This window comes from Hemitrygon akajei, chromosome 14, assembly GCF_048418815.1.
Source record: "Hemitrygon akajei chromosome 14, sHemAka1.3, whole genome shotgun sequence".
Lineage (NCBI taxonomy): Eukaryota > Metazoa > Chordata > Chondrichthyes > Myliobatiformes > Dasyatidae > Hemitrygon > Hemitrygon akajei.
This window is the reverse complement of record NC_133137.1, coordinates 67,814,380-67,840,501: the sequence shown is the minus strand read 5'-3', so window position 1 is coordinate 67,840,501 and position 26,122 is coordinate 67,814,380. Positions and strand designations below refer to the sequence as shown.

Genomic DNA, 26,122 nt, shown 5'->3' with positions numbered 1-26,122 from the left:
AATATGATTGTAACTATGTTGTGGGGTGCATCATATTCTAATTCATGTGTAACTTCGTTGGTAAATAAAGATGGTATGTCCTGGTGATGAATAACAAGGAACTCATCACGCTCTGGGGAGAGTAATAGGGACTGTCAGGAGTTCACACAGAACAAGAATAAGTACGGAGCTATTATTGTGTTTTTTGGTAGATATCATTTTGTAAATTTTGGCAGTTCTCTTTTGACTATTTTTGCTAATTTTTCTCAATGTGATTTTTGACCATCCTTGCACTAAAGTGTTAAGCAACTCCAGCCATTTTCCTTTGGTCATAACCCAAGTATTTAGATGTTGTCAAAATGGAATAGGCAAGGTATTTGAAGAAGTCCTGCATGGCTACTCCAGATAGTTGAAGCACATGGGATTCATGGCAAGCAGCCCTAAATGTTTCAAACTTGGTTTGGTGATAGGACATAGAGGATGGTGGTGGAAAGTTGCTTTCTAATTGGAAGTCCATGACTAAATGCTGTAATGCAAGAGCCAGTGCTGCGATCTTTGTCGTTTATGAAATAACAAAATGACTTGAAAAGAAATGTAGGGGGAACAATTAATAAGTCTGTAGATAACACAAAATCTTGTAGTGCATAAGGAAAGTTGTCTAAGGTTCCAGCGGGATCGAGATCAGAAAGTTGAGCAGAGTAATGGCAAATGGAATTTAATCCTGACTAGTGTATTTAGGCATGTAAAGAGTAGGCCATATGCAGAAAATGATAGGGCAATAAGGAGTAATGAACACAGGGACCATGGAATTCAAATCCATAGTTCCCTGGAAATGGCAGAAGCGATAGATAGGAGTTGCAGTTCAGGGCACAGAATATAAAAATTGGGAAATTATTTTGCAAGTTTACCAAACATTGGTTAGATTGCACTAACTATGCAATTCTGGTTGCTACACCACAGGAAGGATGTGATTGCAATGGAGTGCAGAGAAGGTTCACCAGGACACTGCGTCTATAGGAGGACTTTAATTATACAGAGAGATTGGTGGATATTCTCTCCGGTATTTTCCCTGGAGCGAAGGATTCTGAAGATCTATAATGCTGAGGCGTAAACAGGGTGTTGGAGCAATTTTTGGGTTTAGGACACAGAGCAAAATATTGATTTCAGCGACCAACCTCAGATTCGAATACACATTGAAAACTAATTTAAAAAGCAGACCAGGAAACAGGCACTTAACTAATTGCCTACATTTTTCAGAATCAGAATCAGGTTTATTATCACCAGCATGTGACGTGAAATTTGTTAACTTAGCAGCAGCAGTTCAATGCAATACATAATCTAGCAGAGAGAAAAAAATATTAATAAATAAAATAAAACATAATAATAATAAGTAAACAAGTAAATCAATTACGTATCCAATCCACATGCCATTACATGGATACAACAGTAATTTAACACTTATTTTGGGTGTGATGGTGGGAAGATCCAGGTACATGTAGATCAAAGAAAATTTAGTAAATATGGATGTTTGAATAGTCCTGAATTTTTCTTTGATCTTTAGCACAAAATGTTGTGTAGAGCTGGGCCAAGCAGACCTTGCTCCGAAAGCAAATAAGTCCATCCGTCGCTCCCTTCCTCCCTCGACTCCAAAGGCTGTCAGTTTATTTGTCATATTTTATCAAATAAAGAGACTGCTTTATGTCTACCAGTGCTCCTCTCTGGTGACTTCATTCACACAACAACATTTGGTGTCAGGAGTGGGATACCATCTTGCGACCCACTGTGCGGCCAGTGATCCTACTCTAAGTGGGTGAGTAATTTTTTAATTAGCACTCACACTTGGACCTGATCGGGTCGGTGGTGTACAGGATCACTAAATATCGTGAACATGAAGAGCTGAACTGGTATATATAAAGGTAATGAGCGCACATGCATGTGTTTATGTAAGAGATGAAAATTTGTGAGCTAATTTGATGAGATGGAACACCCAGCTGCGAAGGGTGGTTATTGAAGGGGAAGGGTGTATACTCAATCCAGGTGCTGTATTTTACCATATGTGTTTGCGAGTGTGTGTGCACCTTGTTGTAACAGTTAGATGCAAAGGAATACAGCAGGCATCATGAGTTCAGACACACAAAAGTGGCAGATTGCAGAGTACATACGCTACAGTTCTAAGTGTGTACTATTTAACTTGTATCTGTCATTTAAGTTTTGGGTTGTGTGGTGTTATGAAACCAGTACCTGGTTTCACTTACCAGCAAAGATAGATATGTCAGTTGAAGTCCAATGGTACTATTTTCAAAAGTTTTATTAATAAAGGGGCACAAAAATTAAGGTTAATACAAACATTCAGATAACATGCGTCAATACTCAATCTAAAACGCAGGTACATTAATAATCACTCAGAAATAAGCTCTTTCGTTGTCTAGGGTATAATACTGAGTCCAATTGGAAATATAAAGAGTCACTCTGCAGTCTGCAGGCTTTTCCCTTTTGGTTTCACGTGTTGGAGAGAGAGAGAGAGATTGTTAGGAAAAGAGACACTTGCCGTTGTCTTTATGAATCAAATCCTCAGCCTCAGAGGATTTGGCTTCCCTGGTGTTAAATAAAAGCGGTTTTCCGTTGGTTCTAGCCACAAACCCCGCATTCGGAATTTAACGTACGTGGCTTACTTCAAAATGGCTTCCCGTTCCCACGGGAAGCGTTATCGTGCTTCTTGGTGTCTCCTTGGTGCGTCTGAGGGTCCTCCTCTTTCAGACCCTTCTTTATACTGCCTCACGGGATCTCAGGTGTCAATCAGGTTGCAGGTGATACAATCTCTCTCTCAACCAGCCCACTTTGCCCGAGGGCTTTACAATGTCCCTGTGAGTTGGCACGTCTGCAGTTCCCAGGTGTCTCCTGAGAACAATGCCACAGTCACCAGCTTTTGTCCCAGTGGAATGCGGTATCCAGCACGTTGCTGTCTTTCCATTTCCTGTGTCCATTCAGCCTGTCTCTCTCTCTCTCTCTTGCTCTCTCTCTCGGGTCATTGACCCCCCTTTCACTAGGGCTCTTGCAATTCTCACAAAGGAGGGGGCTGGTATCATAACACCTCCCCTCTTAAAAAGGTTTTTACCAGCGGTTAAAACCCAGAGTGGTACAGTCTTACAGAAATTTTGAATCTAATACAATACAGAAGCTTTTCTTTTCACTACAGAGTAATACAGTTATACATTCAAGTCAGCATCTAAACAGTTAACAAGTACAGTGCCCCTTTAGTTAATATCTTAACATCTTAATATCTTAAAGTCTTGTAGCATCAGACTTCAATTCAATAACCACCTATTTATTTATTGTTTTCAGCCACAAAACTGCGGAGGTGTGATCTTAGCTTAGGTGCATCTACAAAAGTTTATGCGAATACTAATCGTTTCGGTCGGTTTACTTCGCCGGCAGGTCTCCAAAGGTCTGTCTTTATTATTCACAGGCTTTGGCGCAACCCGTAAAAACCTGCTTTGCTGTTTAAAAAAAATGGCATCCCCATTAACCGTCACCTCTTTTCTGGCAAGTCCCCCCATTGGGACTTTGAGTAATTTGGCGTGGTGAACTCCCGCCCGCCTCGTTCATCGGGGCTATTTTTTCAACACCATGCCCCAAACTGTCAAGACCCTTCAGGCTATTTGTTTTTAATTCCAACTCCTCTTTCAGGTAGCATTTCGAATGCAACCTCTTCACACCCCACCCTGGCGTAACAATAGAGTGGGGGGCCCCGCTATTTCCCGACTCACTCTGTGAGCGATCTGCCAGGTTTAAAATTTCTTCCTTCGACTTGGGAACTACAGACTTTCCGTTTCCTTCAATAACAATCCTCATTCCCCCCTTAAATTCGGCATTAACCTTGGCCCCACTCTCGAATACAAACACCGTGGAACTCACACTTCCCACGGTTACCAAGGTTAACCCTTTTCCTACTGAACCAACCCTATCTGATCCACAAAGACGGCCGCCCCGTTCCCCTGAATCAAACACCTCAGACTTCCCCTGAGCTCTTTTACCAGGTTCAGCACCACGTGCGCCCCCATCTTGGACACACTCAAACGGGACATTGGCCCCTTCCAGGCTTTCAATACCCGTACCTTTTTCAAATTCTAACGTCTCCCGATCCTTCCAGTTACTCTCTAGGCAGCCCCCCGTTGGGGAAGGCGCAACCCTGCGAGCTGAAACAACCTCCTCGGCCATTTCAGCTGACTTCTCCACAGCAAGGATACCCTTCCTCTCTAAGACTGCCCTCATTTCACTCTCGGGACCATCGAGAACACCTTTAGAACTCTGAACTTCTTCAAACAATTCTGCCAAACCAGACAGATTAACCATGTCCAACTCTGGACATTTTAACAACTTTATCCGTTTCTCAACTTTAGTTCCTACCTCTAGGACCTTTCTCTTCACTAAGGGCAGGGCTATTTCCTCTCCCTTACCCCCTTTTACTATACTGCTTTCTGTTTTACCACCCTCGGAACCCTCATGGTACAGGGTCGGTAAAAACATCTTGGCCAGATCACCGCTGGCTTCATTTAAACTGTCCTCTTTCTCAGCCGCTTTTTCCGACAGGCTGCGAGTGACCGCGCATGCGCGATAGCTTTGGGACTCTAGGGGCGGGGCCACCGCACTCGCCGGTCGGCGGGTCGGCATCATGGCTGCCCAAATCCTCCCTCCTGCTAACACACTTTGTAACAACGCGACCCACTGCTCTTGTGGCCACTTCTGGTTCACTGCCACCTTTTCAAAAAGCAAGAAATAACTATCAACATCCGTCTCCTCGAACGGAGGTACTACTCTCAGCTCCCGACTAACATTAAACCGCTCTCTCCTTAGCTCCTCCCTCTCTCTTTCTCTCCCCGCTGCCGCTCTCTCGGCTGCTGCTAACTCTCTGATCCGAATTTCATGCTGTCTTTGCCTCTCAGCTTGATCCTGCTCGTTCTCCAGTTCTAACCCCTTCGCCAAATTTAACATGTCTGATTTGGTGCTCACCTCCAGCGCCGCCACAGTCGCGCTTTCCATAAATTCACACACGTCCATCCTTGCTGGTTTTTCTGTCTGGCTACCTGCGTACCAGATCCAAATTATTTTGTTTTGACTTACAATCCCGATTGACTGACCTCCCCCTTTTTTGGTGTCAAATCCCGAGACGAGAACCCCACTTGTTACGAAACCAGTAACTGGTTTCACTTACCAGCAAAGATAGATATGTCAGTTGAAGTCCAATGGTACTATTTTCAAAAGTTTTATTAATAAAGGGGCACAAAAATTAAGGTTAATACAAACATTCAGATAACATGCGTCAATACTCAATCTAAAACGCAGGTACATTAATAATCACTCAGAAATAAGCTCTTTCGTTGTCTAGGGTATAATACTGAGTCCAATTGGAAATATAAAGAGTCACTCTGCAGTCTGCAGGCTTTTCCCTTTTGGTTTCACGTGTTGGAGAGAGAGAGAGAGATTGTTAGGAAAAGAGACACTTGCCGTTGTCTTTATGAATCAAATCCTCAGCCTCAGAGGATTTGGCTTCCCTGGTGTTAAATAAAAGCGGTTTTCCGTTGGTTCTAGCCACAAACCCCGCATTCGGAATTTAACGCACGTGGCTTACTTCAAAATGGCTTCCCGTTCCCACGGGAAGCGTTATCGTGCTTCTTGGTGTCTCCTTGGTGCGTCTGAGGGTCCTCCTCTTTCAGACCCTTCTTTATACTGCCTCACGGGATCTCAGGTGTCAATCAGGTTGCAGGTGATACAATCTCTCTCTCAACCAGCCCACTTTGCCCGAGGGCTTTACAATGTCCCTGTGAGTTGGCACGTCTGCAGTTCCCAGGTGTCTCCTGAGAACAATGCCACAGTCACCAGCTTTTGTCCCAGTGGAATGCGGTATCCAGCACGTTGCTGTCTTTCCATTTCCTGTGTCCATTCAGCCTGTCTCTCTCTCTCTCTCTCTTGCTCTCTCTCTCGGGTCATTGACCCCCCTTTCACTAGGGCTCTTGCAATTCTCACAAAGGAGGGGGCTGGTATCATAACAGTGGGAATTAGTGTTGAGATACTTCAGGGAGAGGTTTTTACCCAGATGTGTTTGCCAGGACAGCACCTATTGAGGTCAGGCAACATCAGATCAAGAACCCTAAGACCCAAGCCAGCCCTGGACCTCAGTTACCACCATTCATAAGCCTTTCACTCCTGAGGGAAATCAAACATTTTGTGTATATTTCTTTAATTTCCAGCATTTCTCTTGTTTGCATTTTGTCAGAGTTGCCCTCACTCAAAGGTGCATGTGGGAATTCAGAATCGTGGTGCAAGCTCGAGGAAATGGTTGAAATTGACCAGATGCGCCCTAAAGATACACATATGTTGGTAAATGCAAAGCACCTGAGGAATATGTGGGACAGGATGGCCCAAGAGGTGTGGAATGGTACATGGGCAACAACTGGGAACACCAGCAATGAAGAGAGATATCGTGTTTTTAAAGGGGAAGTGAGGTTAACTGGGGAGTGATAATCACAGTCATTCAAAGAGCTGTTAATTCAAGACATGGATTATGCAGAACATAAATATCAAGTATATGATGAGTGTTCGGGGCTGGATAATCCAGGGAAGGATGACCCAGTCTTCCTGAAAATGATGAAGGAAGGCCTGAGCTCAGTCACTGGGAAGTTTTAGATTTAGGGATAGCAGTGGGGCCGACCTACTCCGTGATAGTTTCTTGGGCCAGTGAGATAGACCAAAGGAAGTGCAAAATAAATTGTAAAGTGATTATAGTGGATACAGCTGCTGTGATGTCACAGGGGGTTTATTTTGTGTGCCGGCAGCTGGGGCACACAGCAAGGAACTGCTGGAATAAACATGGAAGGATAAAGGAGACGGCTTATTACAGCTGTAGTTTCTCAGGCCAGTGCTCTGAAAAATGAGGTTAGTGTAAAAATCACTTACTAAAGCAGGCAGAGTCCACAGCAGCACCCTCTCTTTCTAATCTTTCTAACCAGATTATAGAGCCGATGAGGTCAGACAAATGTCTGACAGCAGCCTCTGTTGCTAGTGTTGGTCATCCATGGATCAGTATTGATAACTGAACTACCCTTGCTCAAATTACTTGAGAGTTAATTTCCATTACCAATGCAGGAGGTGAAACAACGAGGGCGGAGAGGAGTCAGCCCAAGGTACTCAAAATCGGCTTAGTGCAGCTTCCAGTGTATTTCTGGATCTGTCCAAATAATGAGGGCACTGTCCTTTGCATTAGATATCCTAAGGAAAGCAGGGGCCGTTATAGATTCGGGAAAGGGAGAAATAATGTGGACAAGACAGGGACAGCTAATATGTGTGACCTGCAAAGCAGCTAACATGGTCCACAGAGAAACCACAGCTCCAAGTAGGAAGGAGAGACAGGGTGAGATGTGCGAATCATATCAGGAGGTCCCAAGGAGAGATGCTGAGCAGAGTCAGGAACTGTTAGAAGTATTGCAGCTGCCTGAGGTGATTACAGTAAAGACTCTCCAGAAAGGGGACAGGAAGGAGCACAAGTGTACAGAAAGAAACTACAGCTGCCAATTTAGTAAGATTACATGGAGATGTGAAGGGCCATGCAAAGCAACAGAAGCACATTGCTGATCAAAGAGCCAGAGGAAAAGGAGATAGTCCTACCACAGCTGGCTGACCAAGTCATGGTGAGGGTGCTACCTGAGAAGGCAGGGTTTGCTCCCAGATCAATAGGACCACAGATGGGATTTTTAACAAGTGACACTTGTGTCTGTGTGCAGACTCAGCGAGGCAGCCAGTGGAAACACTGGACTCAGGTTAAACGATTAACCTTCTTGTTGCTCCCATCAGAAAGAATGGGAGATCAAGTCTACCCAATAACCATGTAATTACAGAGAACCTAAGAGATGAACACCAGCCGGCCACACCAGACCTGACCACAGTTGATGGAAACAGACCCACAGCAAATGCGAAGGCAGAAGATACTGAGAGCATGATAGAAATCCATGAATAGCATACTAAGGTGTAATGGTAACTGTACTCTATAATGAAGGCTGGTTGCTGAAGGTAGATGATTTGTTGAATAGCATAGAACAGAAAAGATATTGGGGAAAATATATGGGGGGGGGGGAATTTAAGTTAAAGCAGAGACATCAGGTTCCACAACTTTGATGGCATGGCAGACTAAGAAAGATTGCACACGACAGCTGGAAGGTAGACACCCTCAGCCTGAATGGGGAGTGAGTGCAAATGAGCTGGCCCCTTTCAGCGGTTGGGCCAGTAATCAACTGGTCAGTTCAGAAGGATGTGCCACCAGGAAGAGGTCCTTGCAGTCATTCAAATAGAGACCACCCCTGCCCCTTCCTGTACACTGATAAGAGGGCATGTGAGCCTGATGCATTTACCTTGCTGGTGCCCCTGGAAAGAGAGTGTTAGCAACCACAGAATGAAGGAGTGAAGACAAAGAATGTAATTAAGCTGCAATCGACCTGCAGGGAAAGAGCCAACAGGCATACGAACGAAGCTGCATTTCTAAAGACTGTTCAAGACATTTGAACAATAATCTCTTTGCTTAGCATTTTGTAGGCAGCAATTAGGGATGATAGGGTAGATGTACACACACTTAAATTAATTTGTGGAGGAACTCTGAGGCAGGGCATTTCTACTGTGTGGAAATCTTTGGACTATGGGAGGAAACCAGAGCACGCGGGGAAAACCCATGCATTCCATTTATGTCCTTATGTAAGGACATAAAGAGACTCCTTGCAGAGCAGTACTTGTATTGAACACTGAGCTTCGGAATGGCCCATGCTGTAAAAGTGTTGCGCTAACAGCTACATTACCATGGCACCCATGCTGTATAAAAAGGTAAAATACCAGAAATCTGAAACATGAATATTATGGGTGGGAAACACACAAGTGAATTGACACCTGTAAAGATAATAGGATTCACATTTCAGGCTCTCAACCTTCTTCAGGGCTGAGATAGGAAGTATTAGTGCAAAACCTGAACTGAAGCTCATTCCACACATTAAATAAAGCATTTTTTAAAAATTAATTTACCTACCAGTTCTTGTTGGGTTGCCACAGAAACAGTTTTAACCTCCGATTTTGCAGCAATTCTCCTCTGAATCAATTGACAAAGATCAGCGAGGGACGATGGGGCCAACTTCACATTCTCATCAATAGGGGTTACTGGACGCTCCTGATGCAATACTTAATAAACAAATTCAATAATATATTTAGCCAGTAAACCACATCATTTCATACATTTTCTGTGAAAACTGTATTTGAAATACAAGAATCCTGCCATGAACGGGGTTGAGAAAAAACGATAAACTAGCCATGACCAAATGGCAGAGCAGACTAAATGGGTTGAATGGCTTAATCCTGCTCCTATGTCTGGTGAAGCTGTACTACTTCTGGTAAATAATGTCTTTTGAACAAAAATAAATTGGAATGGTTCAAAGATGAATGCATTGCCTTCAGTATACTTGGCCCTGTACTGTACTTCAGATTATTGTTTTTAACTTTGTTTCTAAATATTAGTAATTGATTGGGCAGCTTCCTAGTCATTTCACCTTTCAACCTCATCTCAGTCTGCTTTCCACTTCCTATCTGCAGCCTTGTCCACCCTCATGATGTGCCAGCTTCTCACACCCAATGAAAGAAGACCTGCATTGCCAATCCCCCTTTTTACTACTAAATTTGCCATCGGAAAGCATCATAAATAGACAAAGAAAACACTATGCCCATTTTTAAACTACATTTTCCTCAAAGTTTCTTCACAGTGGAGTGCTGGAAACTAATCTTTAATATTGCTAGAATTTCCAGAACTCAACATCTTGTTTCTTTTATCTCTATTCACCCTTATTCTATTATTACACCATGTCCATTGTGGCTGAATTGCTAACACGCTCTTCAAAGTAAAACTCAAACTTCAAACACATACTCCAGATAAAAATCTGAGCTGACGCAATACCAAGGCAGTTGTTAAACTGAGACTTTGATTGTTTTTATTGATGAACAAGAAAGATCCCAAGACATTACCTTGAAGAAAGACTTGGAATTTATTTTCAATGTACTGGCTAACATTTATTTATCAATTAACACATTTATTAAAAGATTCACAAAACTGCCTACAGATTCGCTTGTAGCAAATTGGTTTTGATGATTCCTATAATGAAACAGTGACTATTTAAGTGATTACAGCAGGGGTTCCCAACCTTTTTTTCATGTCATGGACCACTACCATTAACTGAGCTGGGAACCCTCGGATTACAAAATATTTGAATCATGAAGACGTTTGGTAAAGCACTCTAAGTAACCCACTTTACTTTTTAAAAAATGAAACACACTTTGTGAATAAATATGTTACTATTGCTCCAAGCATTTAAATCTATTCATCAAGTCTTTATAGTAAAGGAAACATGAGCAGAAATCTCGGCTGACATTTCATCATCAGTTGTAAAGAACAGGAGTACAGTTGCAGATAATGTAAAAAAGAGAGGGAATATTTACCCAGGAGTTTACCCCAATAGCTATTCCTCAGCCAATATCACTGAGTTTGCTGTGGTGGGATTGCTTTTCAAAATTTTCTGTCACGCCTTCAATAATATATTTATGACCAACAATACACAACCACTTCATTGGTCTCAAAATGGTTTGGAATATGGTGAAATCATGAAAGGCAATATAATCAATATAACTGTTTATTTTGTCTCTTTCCTCCCATCCCACTTCCCTAAATCACACCAAAGGAGGGAAAATTAAGCGCCTTTTTTCATTATATAGTGGATTCCAGTTAATTGGGTCAATGGTAATCATTTATATGGGACAACTCTTCAAGAACAAAAACTAATTGAGAAATTAGCTAGGAATCCCTTTGTTTATTTGCTGCTTGATTGGAACAGGAGACTGTTGCCGAGGAGTTTCTAACTAGAGTCAGTCGTGTGCACTTGTGTGGTCATTAGACACCACACCATGCTTAGAGTGAACGGTTTTTAAATAGTGTCACTTGCGTGTGTTTGTGTTCAAAAAGGTTTGATTTTTGTCACTGATGGTTGGTGAGAAATAAGCAGCAAGACAATTCAGAACTGTTTTACTCTCTGTGGTTTCAAGCATTCAGACTTGGAGATGCCAGAAATGAAAATTAAATGATTTCATTACCTCAACAAGTTAGGAATGAATGTATGTACAATCATCTTGAATGTTACAATGAAAATGAAGACTTGGAACATGCAATTAATGAAAGCATTGCATGAATGCAGTCTATTATTTACACTAGTGTCTGATTTGACTTTGTTCATTTACAGTCAATCAAAGGAACATGGTAAAGAAGAATTCTTCTCTCAATAACTATTAGAAACTAATATACAGTTTTATAGTACTGTAGTAGTAGGAGTATTCTAATTTATTTGGTATTTTATTTAAATACATAATTTGTTACTCAGTTACGATGGTATTGTCTTTTTTACATTTTTTTAACTATTTCCATGAAATGGCTAATTGGGGCAGCCACTTAATTAGGCCGAAATGTACTCGTCCCAATGTATCCTAATTAACCAGAATCCACTGTACTTCCAAAACACATTTTAAAATAGTATATGTTATAGAAATAATTTGGATTTATTTCAACCAGGTACCTGAAAAACCCCAATATGCATGGAGCACAGTATATTCCCTAGAGGTACCTGGTAAGTTGGCATCTTTAGGCTTGGATGTGAACAGACTGAGAGGTTCAAGTAGATCTTTGTACCGCTGATGCAAGTCCTTAGCTACTGCAGCACTTCGCATCGGAGAATATAAACCATTTCTATTTGGCAGTCCACTGCTTTTATTTTCCACAACTGCTACGTTAAGACCTTTAGTCATCATTGTAGAAAATCACTGCAGAAGGGAAACACAACCAAAGTGCATATTACATATAGCATTGATTCTACAACTTAAAATTTGTTTTAAATTGCTATTTGTTAAAATAAGTTTGCATCATCAAAAAAACAGCCAAAGCTTCAAGGTGCACTAATGGGCATTACAAGAGACTACAGATGCTGGAAATCTGGAGCAGCACATAAAAAAGCTGGACAAACTCAGCGGATCAGGTAGCACCTTTGAAGAGAAATGGACAGTCGACATTTCGGGTCAAGACCCTTCATCGAAACTAAGGTGCATCAAGGCAAGATAATTGAATTGCTAGTTAAGTCGTTCTTCTTCAAGTCCATCTCCCCACCCCCAGCTTGGTTTCCCCACTTTAACGACGACAGAAAATAAACGTATCAATAACCCTTCAAACCATATGCTGATTAAAATCATTAGATGTGCTTATTCAAATAGCAGGAACAAGCATTTAGGAAATCATTTACTCTGGAAAGTCTTGAAGCTCTGCAAAATAAGCAAAACAAAAAAAAAGCACTTTTTATGCATGCTTTAAAAGGAAGAATAAAGCTACCCCTGTGCGAATCCTTGCAATATCTGGTGACCCTGTGATCTCTGACTCCAAGGCCAATGTCAGACCATCTTTCAACAGGATGAACCCTGATAAGGCGTTAGGTCCTGAAGGTATTCTAATTTTAGTTTAACTTTCAACTACCAACATTACCTACGTCACTTTCCTGAAGAATACTGTCCTATCCAATTTCATGCAAATCTTTCCAAAGACTTTGCATTTAAAATAGGTGTAAACCATTCAGTGTTTTTAATTAATCATTTTCCTGAAGTACCCTCAAGATCCCTCAATTCCATGAACACGAAAAACACCTTTGCTGTGTTGAACAATCTTCAGCAACTAGACTTCACAACTACTGAGGTAGAAATGTCAAAAATCAGTGAAAAAACTGCTCAGCTTGTAATCGATTATTTATACACTTCTACTCCTGTGGTGAACTAGATATACCTGTCTGACTGCTCCTGTGGCTCCTCCCACAGACCCTGCTGACTGCTCCTGTGGCTCCTCCCACAGACCCCTGTATAAAGGCGACTGTGGGCTGCTGCTCTCCCTGATTTTCCCCAGGATGTAGTGTTGTTTATTCTTCCAGTCAATAAAAGCCAATATCTAGCTTCCTAAGTCTCAGCGTGAGTTATTGATGGTGCATCAATTTTATGTGTGTGAGGTCCCCGGAATAGACGCGTACGAGATGCCCGGTACATGAGCGTCGTGAGGAGAGTCTGGGTGTGGCACGGTTAAGGGCTAAAAGTGTGCCCTTCCACACTGTGGCAACTCCTATTCTCAAACCCTCTTGTAATAAAGCCAATATATTCTCCCTTCTTGATGCATGTTAACCAGATTCCTCTGAATATCAACACTGCAAATTCCATCACTTAAAAAAAGGGTCTTTGTATTTTTCCTATGAAATGTGTAAATTGTTACCACTTAGTATTATATCTGTCAAGTCCTTGCTCATTCATTTAATTTGGCGATGTTCTATAAAGCCACATTAAATACTCTCATAGGCGCATCTCATGTTGCATCATCAGCAAACTTAGATATCAAATACATTTACTGCCTTCATCCAAGTCGACATCAACTGTAAATACTGGAGCTCCCGCACTAATTCCTGTGGTACTCCCTCCTTTGCTTTTTGTCCATTAAACAATCCTCAAACCATGTTGCCCGATTACCCCAATACCTTTTGCTGTAATGCTATTTAATAACTTCTTGTATGGCATGATATATAAGGCCATCTGAGAGTCCAAATACTCTCATTGGTCTGCCTGTATCTATCTGCTCTGCTAGTTACAGCCCCAAAGAGCTAATAGATTTCTCAAAACATTTTCTTTACCTAAATATTCACCCAATCATAAACATCCATTTGCCACTTCCATATTATAGATTTCAGCATTTTCCTTTCAACTGCTATCAGGTTAAGTGGTCTGTAGTTCTGTAGTTACATTTGTTATCTTCCAACATGTAGGAACTGTTCTGGAATCTAAAGAACTTTAGAAAATGATTAACTACATTCATCTCCTTCAAAACCCAAGGCTGCAGGTCATCAGTTTTTCAAACATTCAAAGTTGTAAGTTACCATAGACTACATTGAGATTCATTTTCTTGCAGACATTTAGAGGGGGGGAAAAATCAATAAAATTTTGCAAAATTACAGCACATAGTCAAAGACTGACAAACAACCAATGTGCAAAAGAAGTCAAACTGCTAATTAAAGATAAAACTGAGAATATGTGGTGTAAAGAGTCCTTGAAATTGAGTCTGTATATCATAGAATCAGTTCATAGCAGTGAGTTATCCTCACTGAATCAGGAGGATATTTATCACCTTTCATTCACATATTTGCTCCAAAATAAATTTTACTAATGCTAATTTATTGTAGCTCTTTATTTACTCTGGGCCTGTTTTCCAGTTTCAGCAGGTTTTTGTGTCTTAAAGTATTAACTTCTATGCATTTTCTCATTATAATTTAAATGTATCACTCTGTAACGAATATTAATTTAGCTTTTGCCACTCTAGAAACTTCTACAACTTAGTTTTATCTTTCTTGCTTGACCATTCTTGTTTCTATTTTCACATTTCTTATCAATGTTTTATCTTTCTTTGCTAAATGCAAATTCTTTCCCAATCCTTGTATTTACTCCATTTATGGCAATATTTTACATATTTTCCTTTGATTTATATCTTTGCTTGATAGCCATTGCTGGACACTTATCTGATTGGATATTTTTCCCTTTAAAAGGGATAGATGACACCTGTGAACCTGCACAGGTTGAGTACCCCTTACCCAACATGTTTGAGGCTGGAAGTGTTTCAGATTCAGATTTTTAAATATATAATGAGATAGCTTGCAATTGCCATCAGTTCTGACTCAGAACTTATGTGCTATTGGTAAGCAGTTTTTGTCTTACACTTGTTCGTCACACATTGTACTTAACAGTGAAAATTATTACATACCATTAATATAATGAAAATATAAAGTGTACAGGGTAACAAAAGCAGCACAGCAGAAGCATCCAATGCCTAAACAACAGCAAGCTTTCAGTCCCACCTACGACGTCAAGCTTTGATTAAAAGATTACAGAACACTGTATTTGTATTTTACTTTCTTTAGGTTTAATGTAAGGTTTAAACAAAAACAATCAATCAGCATTGTATACTTGTTCTGGTGCTAGACCAGCTACGATCTTTGCAAACTCATCGATGAATTTCTCTCAGTTTCATGATCAGCAAACACTTGATCTTTAAAACATTTTAAATCTTTAAACATTTAATGCAGTGCCTTTTCTTAGATTTCTGCAACCAGCCTGCTGAATATCACAATTACATCCAGCTTTCAGTTCATTGTGAGAGATGTTTGTTTGCTTCAAAGTTCAAAGTAAATTTATTATCAAAGTACATTTATGTCACCATACATAATCCTGAAATTCATTTTCTTGCAGGCATTCTCAATAAATCCAGTAACCATAATAGAATCAATGAAAGACCGGACCAATGGAGTGGACAATCAGTATACAAACGACAATAAACTGTGCAAATACAAAAATAAAGGGGGGGGGGGGGGGGGAATAAATAAATAAATAAATAACACCGGGGCACGAGATGAAGAATCCTTGAAAGTAAGCCCATAGGTTGTGGGAACAGTTCAGAGATGGGGTAAATGAAGTTGAGTTGAAGTTATCCTGTTCAAGAACCCGATGGTTGAGGGGTAATAATTATTCCTGTAGCTGGTGGTGTGATGCTTCAAAACCTTCCTAATGGCAGCAGCAAGAAGAGAGCATTACCTGGGTGGTGGGAGCCCCAGAGGATGGATGCTGTTTTCCTGCTATAACATTTTGTGTAGCTGTGCTCAACGGAGAGGAGGGTGCTACCCATGATGGACTGGGCTGTATTCACTTCTTTTTGTAGGGTTTTCCATTTAAGAACATTGGTGTTTCCATACTGGGCAGTGATGCAGCAGTCAATATACTCTCCATCACACATCTATAGAAGGTTGTCAAAGTTTTACAAGTCACGCCAACTCTTGGCAAACTTCTATGGAAGTAGAAGCACTGCAGAGCTTTCTTCATAATTGCAATTATGTGCTATGCCCAGGACAGATCCTCTGAAATGATGACGCCAATGGATTTAAAGTTGCTGATCATCTCCACCTTGGATAGGAGAGGAAGGTAGAATATGGAATAAAGAGAGAGAGGTAAGGAGGGCAGCTTCATTTTCTCTCTATTGTTTTTTCAGATTAAATGAAAACAATGTACGACCTTAATTTTTTTCTAGAGTTTGACTTTATATCATGCTCTAATCACCTCAATTCCATACCACCCATTTCTACAAACAACACACACAAAATGCTGGTGAAACGCAGCAGGCCAGGCAGCATCTATAGGGATGCTCGAAGAGTCTCGGCCCGAAACGTCAACAGTGCTTCTCCCTATAGATGCTGTCTGGCCTGATGTGTTCCACCAGCATTTTGTGTGTGTTGCTTGAATTTGCAGCATCTGCAGATTTCCTCGTGTTTGCTTTTTAAATCCACCCATTTCTACTCTTACTTTAACTTCAGCAAAATTGTAACCTTCCTATTCTATAAATTACTGCATCAACTTCAACATGTCCCTCAGCAGGCTCTCACACCATGATCCAACTGAAATATTTACTAATAAAAAGTACAACCCTGATGTGAGTTGCCCTGATGGGAGTTACATACGGGAATTCTGAACAGTAGCCTGGATGTGGTATATAAATTTCAATAAGAAATAGAAAGGCATGTAATAAGGGCAATGTAGTCATGGGGCTTTCAATATGCAGGTAGATTGGGGAAATCAGGTTACTGCTGGATCCCAAGAGGGGAAATTTGTAAAATGCCTTTGAGATGTCTTTTTAGAGCAACTTGTGGTTGAGCCTACTAGGCGAAAGGCAATTCTGGATTGGGTGTTGTGTAATGAATCAGATTTGATTGATAAACTTAAGGTAAAGGAACACTTAGGAGAGAGTGATCATAATATGACAGAATTCACCTTGTATCTTCCTAAATTACTAATGCTAATTTATTTTAGCTCTTTATTTACTCTGGGCCTGTTTTCCAGTTTCAGCAGGTTTTTGTGTCTTAAAGTATTAACTTCTATGCATTTTCTCATTATAATTTTAATGTATCACTCTGTAACGAATATTAATTTAGCTTTTGCCGCTCTAGAAACTTCTACAACTTGGTTTTATCTTTCTTGCTTGACCATTCTTGTTTCTATTTTCACATTTCTTCTCCATCTTCCTAGAGGGAGAAGATAAAGTCAGATCTATGGGTGTTACAGTAGAGTAAAGGGAATTACAGAGGTATGAGAGAAGAGATGGTCAAAATTGATTGGAAGGGACACTAGCAGAGAGGACAGCACAACAGCAATGGCTAGAGATTCTGGAGGCAACTCAGAAGGTGCAGGATAGATACATCCCAAAGATGAAGAAACATTCTAAAGAGACCATGGCTAACAAGGGAAGTCAAAGTCAGCAGAAAAACAAAAGAGAGGGCATATAGTACACTCAGACCGCGCTTGACGTTGAGAATGCGTTCCTCATTATGTAAGTAATATGATATATTATTTACTTTACTTACTTTACTTTTATTGTCACCAACAATTGATACTAGAGCATACAATCATCACAGCGATATTTGATTCTGCACTTCGCGCTCCCTGAAGTACAAATCAAAGTAAATATAAAAATTTAAATTATAAATCATAATTAGAAAATAGAAAAGGGAAAGTAAGGTAGTGCAAGTCAGGTCCGGATATTTGGAAGGTACAGCCCAGATCCAGGTCAGGATCTGTTCAGCAGTCTTATCACAGCTGGAAAGAAGCTGTTCCCAAATCTGGCCATATGAATCTTCAAGCTCCTGAATGTTCTCCAGGAGGGAAGAGGGACAAAAAGTGTGTTGGCTGGGTGGGTCGTGTCCTTGATTATCCTGGCAGCACTGCTCTGACAGCGTGTGGTGTAAAGTGAGTCCAAGGATGGAAGATTGGTTTGTGTGATGTGCTAGGCTATGTTCACGATCTTCTACAGCTTCTTCCGGTCTTGGACAGGACGACTTCCATACCAGGTTGTGATGCACCCTAGAAGAATGCTTTCTATGGTGCACCTATAAAAATTAGTGAGTGTTTTAGGGGACAGGCCAAATTTCTTCAGCTTTCTCAGGAAGTAAAGGTGCTGGTGGACCTTCTTGGCAGTGGACTCTGCTTGGTTAGACCAAGTCAGGTCATTTGTGATATTCACACCAAGGAACTTAAAGCTTTTGACCTGTTCCACCTGCGCACCACTGATGTAGATGGGGTCGTGCGGTCCACTACTCCTTCTGAAGTCAACAACCAATTCCTTCTTCTTGCTGATGTTGAGGGATAGGTTATTGTCTTCGCACCATGCCACCAGGTTCTTAATTTCCTCTCTGTACTCAGACTCATCATTACCCAAGATATGGCCTACAATTGTGGTGTCATCAGCAAACTTATATATTGAGTTTGATGGAAACTTGGCTACACAATCATGGGTGTACATTGAGTACAGCAGGAGGCTGAGTACACAGCCTAGTGGGGCACTGGTGCTCAGAGTGATTGTAGAGGAGAGGCTGTCCCCTATTTTTACAGCCTGGGTCCTGTCTGTGAGGAAGTTGAAGATCCAGCTGAGTGCTAAGACCCAGGTTCCGGAGCTTAGGAAGCAGTTTATTTGGAATGATGGTATTAAAGGCAGAGCTGTATACACAGTCACTTGTGGAGTAAAAAACACGCAAATAGGCCTAACCTGTACATCAGTGGAGCAGCAACACATGGCAGCAGCAGGGGAGGGAAGCGGGTGATGGTTAAATCTTAGAGACCAGGCAGTGGGTCCTTCTCTAACTTTGGCTTCTTCTTCAAGTAGACGTCGAGACTTGACTGCCTTTTCTTAAGTCTCCTCTAATGAAGCAGTTCTCAGCAGCAGGAAATCATGTCAAGAACTCCTCTCTGTCTTATTGCTTTACTCCCAGTCAGGATCATTATCAATAAACTGATCCATGATTTGTTTGATCATGGTGATGCTAGCACTGAGGAATTTTGTGGTGAGGTTTCTTGCTAGTGTTTCCTGTTCTCCATCCATGTCCTCAGATTCACCCAGGATGCTTTGCTCTGCCAATTCTCAAAGTTCTTTATTACTAAGGCTCTCACCATGAGAATGCAGTAACTCTTCAACATCGCCATCATTAATATCCTCACAGGATATTACTTGCAGTGTCACAGTTGCAATGCTTTTCCTGGGCATCTTAGACATATTACTCTCACTGGAAGTTGAAGGCCATTTTCCAGACATTATGAGTGAAAAATGGAATAAGTTGGTGAAGGAGGAAGATACACTCTGGGGAGGCAGGGCATGCACTAATGTGATTGGCTGTGAGTGGCTCGGAGTGCATGTAAAGCACTCTCATTGGCTGATTGAATGTTTACTGTAATGGCGGCCACTCTTGAGAAGTTTTACATATTGTTTAGAATGATTTTTTGTCACCTTTAAAAATTTCAATAATGAATTGAATAACCACATTGCAACAAATCAGTGTTATGTGGGGTAGCTTTTTGTGGGGTGTGAGTGTATTGCAAAAATTAGTGGGAAGCTTGAGAGTTGCAAAGCTTTTAAAAATCAGAAGTAAGCTAAAAAAAAACACAAGGAGAGAAAATACGAAATATGAAGGTAAGCCAGCCAAAAATATCAAAGGGGATACCAAAAGTTTTTTCAGATATATAGTAAGAGAGAGGATATCAGACTACTGGAAAATGACACTGGAGAGGTAGTAATTGGGAACAAAGAAATGGTGGATGAGCTTACTAAGTATTTTGCATCAGTCTTCACTGTGAAAGACAGTAGCAGTGTGCAAGAAATTAAAGTGTGTTGGGGGAGAAAAAATCAGAATCAGATTTAATATCATCATATATCATAAAAATTTGTTAACTTAGTGGCAGCAGTACAATGCAATACATGCTAAATATAGAAAAAATAAATGAATTACAGTAAGTACAATAGACAGTAGGTGCAGGAGTAGGCCATTCAGCCCTTCTAGCCAGCACTGCCATTCACTATGATCATGGCTGATCATACACAATCAGTACCCCGTTCCTGCCCTCTCCCCATATCCCTTGACCCAGCTATCTATAAGAGCTCTATCTAAATCTCTCTTGAAAGCATCCAGAGACTTGGCCTCCACTGCCTCGTGGGGTAAAGCATCCCACATATCCACCACTCTCTGGGTGGAAAACATTTTCTGCATCTCTGTTCTAAATGGCCTACCCCTTATTCTTAAACTGTGGCCTCTAGTTCTGGACTCACCCATCAGTAGGAACATGCTTCCTGCCTCCAGCGTGTCCAATCCCTTAATAATCTTACATGTTTCAATCAGATCCCCTCTCATCTTTCTAAATTCCAGTGTATACAAGCCCAGTCGCTCCAACCTTTCAACATATGACAGTCCCGCCATTTCGGGAATTAACCTTGTGAACCTACGCTGCACTCCCTCAATAGCAAGAATGTCCTTCCTCAAATTTGGAGACCAAAACTGCACACAATACTCCAGTATATACATATTTATTAAATAAATTAAAAATAGTTCTTCAAAAACGGAATTTCAAAAAAAAACTTATGTAGTGCTCATGAGTTCAATATCCATTGAAGACAGATGACAAAGGGGAAGAAGCTGTTCCTGAATCACTGAGTGTACCTCTTTAGGCTTCTGTACCTCCTTCCTGATGGTAACATTGAGAAGAGGGTATGTCTAAGCTGATGGGGGTCCTTAATAATGGACGCCACCTTCATAGGGCAACACTCCTTGAAGATGTCTTGGATACAACAGAGGCTAGTACCCATGATGGAGCTGACTAATTTTACAACTTTCTGCTATTTATTTTGATCCTGTGCAGTAGCCCTCCCCCCACATAACAGATGGCAAGAATGCTCTCCACGGGACATCTGTAGAAGTTTTAGAAGTTTTCAAGTGTTTTTGGTGACAAACCAAATCTCCATAAACTCTTAATGAAGTATAGTCACTGTCTTGCCTTCCTCATACCTCCATTGATATGTTGAGACCAGGTTAAATCCTCAGAGATACTGACACCCAGGAAGCTGAAATTGCTCTCTCCACTTCTTATCCCTCAACGAGGATTGGTTTGCGTTCCCTCGACTTACCCTTGCTGAAGTCCGCAATCAGCTCTTTGTGTGTGAGTGTAGTTGCAATGACTAAGGAGAAGGTGCTTGAGAATTGGAAAGGTCTGAAGGTAGATAAGTCACCTGGATGAGTTGGACTACATCTCAGGATTCTGAAAGAGGTTGCTGAAGAGATTGTGAAGGCATTCGTAATTATCTTTCAAGAATCACTCAATTCTCGAATGCTTGCAGAGGACTGGAAAATTGCAAATGTCACTCCACTCTTTAAGAAGGAATGGAGACAGAACAAAGGAAATTATAGGCCAGTTAGCCTGACTTATGTGATTGGGAAGATGTTGGAGTCTATTATTAAGGGATGGTTTTCAGGATGCTTGGAGATTCATATTAAAATAGACCAAAGTCCGCATATTTTTCTTAAAGGGAAATCTTGTCTGACAAATCTGTTGTAATTTTTTGGGGAAATAACAAGCAGGATACTCAGTGAATACTGTTTACTTGGATTTTCAAAAGGCCTTTGACAAGATGCTGCACGAGGCTGCTTAACAAGAGTACATGGCATTACAGGAGAGATACTAGCATGGATAGTAGACTGGCTGACTGGTAGGAGGCAAAGTGTCAGTATAAAAGGGGCCTATTCTGTTTGGCTGCTGGAGACGAATGCTGTTCCACCTGGGTAGGTATTGGGACTATTTCCTTTTACATTACATGGCATCGATTCGGATGACAGAATAGAAGACTTTGTGGCCAAGTTTGCAGACAATACAGATAGCTGGAGGGGCAGGTAGTATTGAGGATGCAGGGAGTCTGCAGAAGGACTTAGATTGGGAGAATGGGCAATGAAGTGGCAGATGAAATCTAGTGTAGGGGTAGTGTTCAGTCATGCACTTCGGTAGAAGGAATAAAGGCATATACGTGATTTCCGACCAACCTCTTTCACTTTTTTTTTACCGACCATCATCCCTCCACGCTCTCAGTGCTGGCACAGAATCTCCACCACCCTATTGCCTTGGCAGATGTTGCTTGACTTAAGTAGTTCTACCAGAAGTTTTTTTTTTAACTTGGCTCCAAATTCCAGCATCTGCAGTCCCTTATAACACTTTAGAGTGCAGCGACGTGAATAATGCTTAAAGGCTTCATTATCGATACTGACTGAAAAGTGAAACCATCAGCTCTACAATAAAAACCGACCTGTGGTAATTAAACAAGAATTGCTGGCGTTTATACCAACATAACAAACCTTCCTAATCTCCCGCACAAGTAAGGCAAGAGAGCGGTTAAGCTTCCAGTTTAGTTGTCCAGGCACCGAACAAATCCGAATCAGGTCGTTGGGGAAAATACACAAACTACACCGAGTTCAGCCACGTCCCTGGCTCGTCCTCATTTCCATCAGCGCACTTTTTTTTCCACCTTCTCACGCCGATCGCTGGGCTCATCTTCCTCCGCACCAAATTGTCCGCGGTCTGGCGGAAGGATCCCAATGAGCCGGCTGGCCGGGTTGCTAGGAGACGGCGGTACACGGAATTCGGCGATGGAGCCGTCCGGCCAGCCTCGCCGGCAGCAGTGATAACCCCAGGCGCAGCCGGAGAGCCGCTCACTGTCAGCATTCCCCACAGTCATCGCTTTCCCCTAAAGGATAACTCCCCACCGTCCCACCTTCCGTGACGGAACCGGATTCTGGAGCGTCTAATAATAGAATCGTGAAAGAGCTCTTTCGGCTCACCTCCCCCATGCCTGACGCCTATTTTAGCAAATGCTGCCTTAGTAGGCTGGTATCCCTGTACTGTACTCCTTTCCTGTCCAAGTACTTGCTAACCTAGGCCCTAAACTCCCAGTGGAGCATAGGATATCGATGACCTCCCGTCTCCATCGTCCTTTTAGTCATTGTTAAGGTTGGAGTTTATCAACGCTTCTGCAATCCATTGCATCCACTGTACAGGGGATTTGCCTATATAACTCCTGTCCAAGTACCCGTCCAAAAACCTTTAAACGTTCTAATTATATCTGCTTCTACCAGCTCCTCTGGTAGCTTGTTCCAAATAATCACTCCCCGGGTGAAAACATAACCCTTAGATCTCATTTAAATTTGTCTCCCTATAATCGGCATAGCTTTCATCTGAGAAGGGTTAAGTTCAAGGGAAATGTGCTGTGCAAGTATTTTCATTAACACAGAGATCAGAAGGTGCCTTGAACACTTCCAAGTGCAATGGTATTTAAGAGGGTAGACAAACACATCAATAAACATGGAATTGAGGAGAATGGTTCACATGCAGGCTGGTGGGAGGTTTCATTTGGTGTCATGGTTGACACAAGCCTATTCCTGCGTTGGCCTGTTCAATGTTTTATGCTCTGTGTCCCCTAGTTCCAATGTGATCCCACTACCTTTCACTTCTTCATCTTTCCCTCCCACACACAACCCTGTCTCTTTGGTCTATTTATCTCCCCGGAATCATGGGAGGTAAAACTCCCATCCCATGATCCTTTCCCTCCTCCAGCTCCGTTTCACTTTTGCCAATCACCTTTCCAGCTCTTAGCTTCATCCCACCCCCTCCGGTCTTCTATCATTTCTCATTTCCCTCTTCCCCTCCTATTTTCAAATCTCTTAACCTCTTTCCTTTCAGTTAGTCCTGACGAAGGGTCTTGGCCCGAAACGTCGACAGCGCTTCTCGCTATAGATGCTGCCTGGCCTGCTGCGTTCCACCAGCATTTTGTGTGTGTTGTTTGAATTTCCAGCATCTGCAGATTTCCTCATGTTTGAGGTATAACTCCTATTCCTTCAGCTCCTCCCTCACCACCACCCAGGAACCCCCTTCCAAGTGAGGCAGGAAATTTATCTGCACCTCTTCAAATTTACTCTACTGTGTTTAGTGCTTGCGATGCGGCCTCCTCGACATTGCAGAAACCAAGTGTGGAGTGGGCAAATGTTTGGAGGACATTCTGTCAGCAGCAACCCTCTCAAGCTTCCAATTGTGTGTCATTTTAACTCTCATCACTCATCCTACACTGATCTCTGTGCACAACCAAACACATAATCTGAATCAGAATCAGGTTTATTATCACCAGCATGTGACGTGAAATTTGTTAACTTAGCAGCAGCAGTTTAATGCGATACATAATCTAGCAGAGAGAAAAAAAAATAAATTAGATAAAACATAATAATAAACAAGTAAATCAATTATGTATACTGAATAGATTTTAAGAACCGTGCAAAAACAGAAATACTGTATATTTTAAAAAAAGTGAGGTAGTGTCCAAAGCTTCAATGTCCATTTAGGAATCGGATGGCAGAGGGGAAGAAGCTGTTCCCGAATCGCTGAGTGAGTGCCTTCAGGGTTCTGTAATTCCTACCTGATGGTAACAATGAGAAAAGGTCATGCCCTGGACGCTGGGGTCATTAACAATGGACGTTGCCTTTCTGAGACACTGCTCCCTAAAGACGTCCTGATTACTTTGTAGGCTAGTGCCCAAGATGGAGCTAACTAGATTTACAACCTTCTGCAGCTTCTTTCGGTCCTGTGCAGTAGCCCCTCCATACCAGAGTGTGATGCAGCCTGATAGAATGCTCTTCATGGTACAACTATAGAAGATTTTGAGTGTATTTGTTGACATGCCAAATCCCTTCAAACTCCTAATAAAGTATAGCCACTGTCTTGCCTTCTTTATAACTACATCGGTATGTTGGGACCAGGTTAGATCCTCAGAGATCTTGACACCCAGGAACTTGAAGCTGCTCACTCTCACCACACTTCTGATCCCTCAATGAGAATTGGTATGTGAATATTAGAACAGTACCTCATATTACACTTCAGTAGCTTATAACCCAATGATATTAGCACTGCTTTCTAACTTCAGGTCATTTGTACCCTCAGTGTCATTCCCATACACACTCACCTCACCTTTGTTTTCCTTTTAACTTCCACCCATTCTGCACCTGATTCTATTTGCCTATCATCTCCTCCTGTCAATTACCAACTCCATCCCTCCCTGGGCCACTATTTACTGGCTATCTTTCCTCTTCCTTCTCAGTTGTGATGAAGGGTCTTGAGTCAATTTACCATTTTTTCCTCCGCAGATTCTTAAACAAAAAGGCATAACTGCACTCATTCAAGGACTCTTTTATCTTGTTAATTGGCATATGAGCTCTTCCAGTTTTCTGCTTTTCATTCCCTCTTCTGCTACATTTTCCTGCCCTGGGAAAAGCACTGCCCTCCCACTGAACATATCTCTACCTCTCATCCCCAACATTCCGCTTTCTGCACGAATCACTCCTTCCATGTTTCCCTTGCCCATTCATCTGTCCCCACTAATCTCCCTCCTGGCACTTACCCCTACAAGTGGTCAAAGTGCTACACCTGCCCATTCTCCTCCATTCAGGGCTCAGTCCTTCCAGGTGAGGTATCACTTCACTTCACTTCACCTACGAATCTGCTGGGGTCGTCTACTGTTTCTGGTGCCCTTGATTTGGCCTACTCTACATTGGCGAGACCCATCGTACATTGGGGGACCACTTTGTCAAGCAGCTCTGCTCCATCCTCCAAAAGTAGAACATCCCAGTGACCAAACTTTTTAATTCCAGTTTCCATTCCCATTCCGACATGTTGGCCCATGGCATCATCTTGTGCCATGATGAAGCAACCCTCAGTGTGGAGGAGCAACACCTTATATTCTTTCTGGGTAGCCTCTAACCTGAAGGCATCAACATAGATTTCTCCTTCTGGTTAAAAAAAAATCCCCTCCCCCTCCATTCCCCACTCTAGCCTCTCACCTGCCTATCTCCCCCACCAAGGATCTCAGCCCAAAATGTCAACTGTACTTTTTTCCATAGATGCTGCTTGGCCTACTGAGTTCCAACAGCATTTTGTGTGTGTTACCTAGCCCATGTCTCCTTCTCCTTCCCTTTCTCCTGTGGTCCACTTTCCTCTCCTATCAGATTCCTTCCTCTTCCAGCTTTTTACCTTTCCCAACCACCTGACTTTAAATATCATCTTCCAGCTAGCCTCCTTCCCCTCCCCCTTTTATTTTATTCTGGTGTCTTCCCCCTTCCTT

The 26,122-nt window shown here is 41.8% G+C and overlaps 1 protein-coding gene across 1 annotated transcript in view; it reads right to left on the bottom strand.

The window, feature by feature from the left end:
- The window catches only part of ccdc87 (coiled-coil domain containing 87), a 74,943-nt gene extending 52,465 nt beyond the window's left edge, over window positions 1-22,478 (bottom strand). The window contains exons 1-3 of the mRNA XM_073066283.1: window positions 22,317-22,478; window positions 11,670-11,865; window positions 9,044-9,192 (exon numbers count right to left, since the gene is read on the bottom strand). Of these exons, the coding sequence (XP_072922384.1) occupies window positions 9,044-9,192; window positions 11,670-11,853 (333 nt within the window). The 5' untranslated portion in view covers window positions 11,854-11,865; window positions 22,317-22,478. The remainder of the gene's footprint in view (window positions 1-9,043; window positions 9,193-11,669; window positions 11,866-22,316) is intronic.
- Window positions 22,479-26,122: the final 3,644 nt, after the last annotated feature.